Source organism: Abramis brama, assembly GCF_963993115.1.
Source record: "Abramis brama genome assembly, chromosome: 25".
NCBI classification, from domain to species: domain Eukaryota; kingdom Metazoa; phylum Chordata; class Actinopteri; order Cypriniformes; family Leuciscidae; genus Abramis; species Abramis brama.
In genome coordinates this window covers 7,359,263-7,363,980 of record NC_139987.1, presented here as the reverse complement: position 1 = coordinate 7,363,980, position 4,718 = coordinate 7,359,263, and the positions used below count along the sequence as shown (strand labels likewise).

Below are 4,718 nucleotides of genomic sequence, written 5' to 3'. Positions count from 1 at the left end.
TTGAGGAAACATGTTTGAAAACAATAATTTTTGCAAAACCATCTGATGCTTTTATGGAGCCCGAAATCACAAAATCCAGCTTTAGAGAAAAGATTATGAGTGTCATGATTCCTGTCTTGTGTTCCTCTTGTCTTTTATGTTATTTCCTGTTCTGTGCCAAGTTTTGTAGTTTTTCTTATTGATTAGTTCCTGATTGTTCCCACGTGTGACTTGTTTGCCAGTCTCCCCTTGAGTGTATTTATACCCAAGTGTTTCTTGTGTTCTTTGTCTGGTGTTGTCCTTTGTTGGATGTATGTTTGGTGATGCTCATCTGGTTCTCTGGTTGCAGTTGTTATGTTATGTTATGTTATGTTAATTTTGTTATTAAACTATTTCTGCATTTGGATCCTACTCTTCTTTTGTTTTTTTTAGTTCATCCAGTGTTACAATGAGATGATTACCTGACCTCTTATGATCATAAATGTTCTGTTTTTAGATTCTGTTTTTTGGTGTGAAATAGCACATCTAAATCCTTCCTGTCTTGGCAACTTGAATGTCACGTGATTCACGCCAGTTTGATTTTGAGTTTCTTTCTGACTTATTTATTTCCTTTTTTTTCCGACAGGCTGATGAAATGCAAAGCATTGTAGCCTAAACAATCTGAAGCTAGAACAACCGCAGCATTAACCATTAACACAGTGTTATAATGAATGACATTAAGAGATCAGAGATAACTGAAGATATATATGAAGATGTGACGTTGATGACTGAGACTGTGGAAATGGACAGAGGAGAAAGAGTGGAGATGATGGTGGATATCTATGAAAGTGCAGATACTGAGAGACATCATGATCTGTGGACAAACACAGAGAGACATCAGCCACTTCAACACACTGGTAATATAATTCATCTGATACATATTATAACAGAGAGACAGAAGTATTGTAGTATCTCTTGTGTTTTTATCAGTTACTTTGGTTTATTTTTTTAAACAGTCTAAACATTCTCTAAACTCAATTGTCACAACTGTTTTATAGGACATCATGTCTGCAAAATGTAGTTACTCACCCAAAACATTTCATAAATTTTTTTTTTCATCAAGTGAAATGTGAAACATGTCATAAATATTTTTAGAAATAACACGTATGTCTGACAGATTTTGATAACTGAATGGCTCACACGATGAAAGACTGTTTAGATGTGTTGAATAGTATGACAATTTTACAGAGAATCAACTCGTCAGTTTTGATCAGCAGGCCATGTGTGTATTAAGATATTATGTAGTACTTACTCTTTTGCACCAAAACACTTGTACTAAAACAGGTGAAATTTGCTTAAATAAAAAAGAAGTTAAAATTTGGTTGAACAAAAAACAAGAAGTGTGATGACTAATTTAATCTTGTCTGTCGTCTTCAGGAAGTGTCTCAGTGAAGAACAGAAAGCACAGAGCAGTTGAAGTGTGTTTGTGTCTGCTGTGTGTTCTTCTGCTGACTGCTGTAATGATGCTCTGTGTGTATTTCACCACCGAGAGAAACCAGTTACGAACCCACATCAATAATCTGACTGAGGAAAGATATCAAATACTTACCAAATATGAGCAGATACTGAACTACAGTAATAATCTGACTGAGGAAAGACATCAAATACTTACCAAATATGAGCAGATACTGAACTACAGTAATAATCTGACTGAGGAAAGAGAGCAGATAAAAAACAAGAATGATGAACTCCAACGTGGCATATGTGAACATGGTAATTTTGTGTTTTTCCTCATTAAATCATTAAAATGTATCTTTTTTTCTATCATTCCACTCCAATAAAAATAAGCATCGACATAAACATCAAGTGTCTGTTCATCAATTCGGCTTTAATAAATTTCATCATGGACAAAGCTAAACTGTGTAAACTAATATCTAAACTGATGTATTAATAGATCAGCGTGCCGACAACTTCAAATGGATTTACTGCAACTTCAGTTTTTATTATATTTCATCTGAGTATAAGATATGGAGTGACAGCAGACGAGACTGTCAACAGAGAGGAGCAGATCTAGTGATCATAAACAGCAAAGAGGAACAAGTGAGTGAGAAAGAAAACGATTTTGTGTTTGTTTGTGCACATTGACACATGGGTTGGTCTGTTTTAACAGATGAGAGAAAAGTGTATTGCTGTTATTGTAATTATTACTACTACATATATATTATACAATATATTACTGTTCTATCATAACAGGAGTTTTTGCAGAAGGTTGTAGGAAATTATCATTTTTGGATTGGTCTGAGTAAAACAGAGGGAGTGTGGAAATGGATCGATGGCACCACAATAACAAATGAGTAAGAAATGAATTTAACTGATCATTAGCCAGAATGTCTCTACTGTGAGTATGATATCATACTCATAACTGACTGTAAGTCAAACACTCTTCTTCATTGTTGTTTCAGGTACTGGAAATATCAGTCCCAGTCTTCAAATTGTGCTCTAATTACTTCATCAGGTTGGGAAGATTGGCCATGTTCGCCTAGTTATTATGTAAAAAAATATATATGCAAGAGAACAATTTTTAAATCAGCATAAAATAATCTCATTGCATAAAATAAAATATGTACATACTGTCACAGGCAAATAATGAGGATTCAGTCGCAGATGTTAAATAGTAGCAATTTATTAGGCAAGTTCAGAATGTAGTAGATAGAGGGTCAGATGATTGCCACTCTTGGCGACGCAATGGGCAAATGATCCTGGTGAAGAAACCAGCTGGGATGAGTCCACAGGAACAACAAAGAAACTCCAGAGAGCTCGAACAGGAACTGGATGGCAGGAGAACACCAAACAATCTGACAACACAGGACAGATAGCACATGCATTAAATAGCTGAGCTGATGAGCCTCAGGTGTCGCTGATCAGCTCATCAGTGGCGAGAGAGAGAGAGAGAGAGAGAGAGAGAGAGAGAGAGAGAGAGAGAGAGAGAGAGAGAGAGAGAGAGAGAGAGAGAGAGAGCCCATGAACCGTGACACATACAGTGAAATAATGTTTCAAATCATGTTTTTGGAAATCAGTGGTTCTGCTTTGTAATTCTAATTATATCATTGAACAGTTCAAGTTATTTTAAAGTGAAATATCTTTACATGATTCATCAGATTTTTAAAATATGCAGCTTACATGGAAATTTGAGTTCTATGTCATATATCTAAATAGCGATTAAGATAAATGGATCCACTCATTAAAGTCTGTGGATATTGCTCATGAGAAAGGGTCAGTGGTCTGGTGTCTCGTCCAGAAGAGGGTCTTCAGCAGTTTTTCCTCCCTGTTGGTGATATCAAGAGCAATCAAAGCCAGCAGACAAACTGATGGACCCTCGTTCTCCTCTGTGACTCTAGTGATGGATGGATCTCCACGGATGTGTATTTAACTTTCCTCATCAAAGCCTCAGACTCTTTACCACTGAAACTCAATTACAGAAGCTTTCATCTACTTCCTTTTCCACAAACAGTGAAATCAGCGATATCATGTAGCCCAAAACTTACATGATGCAGAGGGATGCATAATGTGACAAACTTAGTAAATAAATAAAGCTCACAATATATAAAACTAGATCTAATGTGTTTTTGTTCATCTATTAGATTTCATGTATGTTTAAAACAGATGCTACAGTTCAGCTAAAATTATGCATCTAGTGGATCAGCACAATAAAATACAGATTCAATGTAAAGCTCTTTATGTCCTGTAATTTTATCTGTGTGAATCACATGTTGTGCTGCAGAAATAGTGTGAACAACACTATCAACTGATCTCTTGAGTAAACTAATGTGTCATTAACACAAAGCACTGAGCTAACGGCCTCTTGAAAAGCAAAACAACACACTAAAGGAGATGAGCCATTTATTTCACAATATATTCTCTGAGTAATAAACATTATTATATCACATTCACTGATGGGCAGGTCCTGCCTCAGAAGCAAAAGCCAACAGAACACATTTGATGCAACACAATTAATCTGTAAATAACACTATATAGTATATGCATGTGCAGTCTGTCCACATTTAACACCATAGTTGAAATTCATCTTTTGAATTCAGTTCTTGCCAGTGTTGTATTTGAGACCGGTCTAAAGTTCTTGGTCTTCTCCCGGTCTCGACAGCATTTGTACTCGGTCTTGTCTCGGTCTCAGACTAAGAGGACTCAGGATTTTATCTCAAGACCAGTAAAGGCCAGGATATCACTAAATTGCTGGTGTATTGTCTGATTTATTTGTTAACATCTTTAATGTAATTTTATGTAAAACTTACTGCTTAAAATGCAATCAATAACTTATTTCCAATGTGATTATCTTTTGTTACTGTGGTGTCGGGTTCAAAATCAACGCAGGATTGTCAAAAAAGAAAAAGAAAAAAAAAAGCCAAAAATTAATACGAGCACCGTCAAAATTCAAAGATCGCAAAAAAAGTATTTGTATGAGATTTTTACATTACAACATATAATAAAGCAATATCACAAGAGCAAAAGAGCTATTTTTACAAATATGAGCACGATTGCAAATGTGATATTGATATTATACAAACATTAAATAAACAAGAATAATAATAAGAACAATGAGTGACTTGAATTTTAGACAATTTTAGACAAGTATTTGCTATTTCGGCTATGTCAGTTTCACATTTAAAAGTAAACCTATCATTTTATTTCCCATCATATTTCTATATTCAAAATGTTAATTTAAAGAAAACAATCTCAACAATATT

At 34.9% G+C, this 4,718-nt stretch overlaps 1 protein-coding gene across 1 annotated transcript; it reads left to right on the top strand.

The window, feature by feature from the left end:
• The first annotated feature begins 595 nt into the window (after window positions 1-595).
• LOC311076617 (uncharacterized protein) lies at window positions 596-3,556 on the top strand. Its single transcript, XM_084104954.1, has 5 exons — window positions 596-875; window positions 1,396-1,731; window positions 1,913-2,058; window positions 2,212-2,312; window positions 2,421-3,556. The coding sequence occupies exons 1-5, from the start codon at window positions 686-688 to the stop codon at window positions 2,551-2,553; spliced, it is 906 nt and encodes a 301-aa protein (XP_083961080.1). The 5' UTR covers window positions 596-685; the 3' UTR covers window positions 2,554-3,556.
• The last annotated feature ends 1,162 nt before the right edge of the window (window positions 3,557-4,718 follow it).

Coding starts and splice junctions, on each gene's coding strand:
- LOC311076617 (XM_084104954.1), top strand. CDS start 686: ATGAATGACATTAAGAGATCAGAGATAACTGAAGATATATATGAAGAT. Junction 1,732..1,912: donor ACGTGGCATATGTGAACATG/GTAATTTTGTGT, acceptor ATGTATTAATAG/ATCAGCGTGCCGACAACTTC. Junction 2,059..2,211: donor TAAACAGCAAAGAGGAACAA/GTGAGTGAGAAA, acceptor CTATCATAACAG/GAGTTTTTGCAGAAGGTTGT.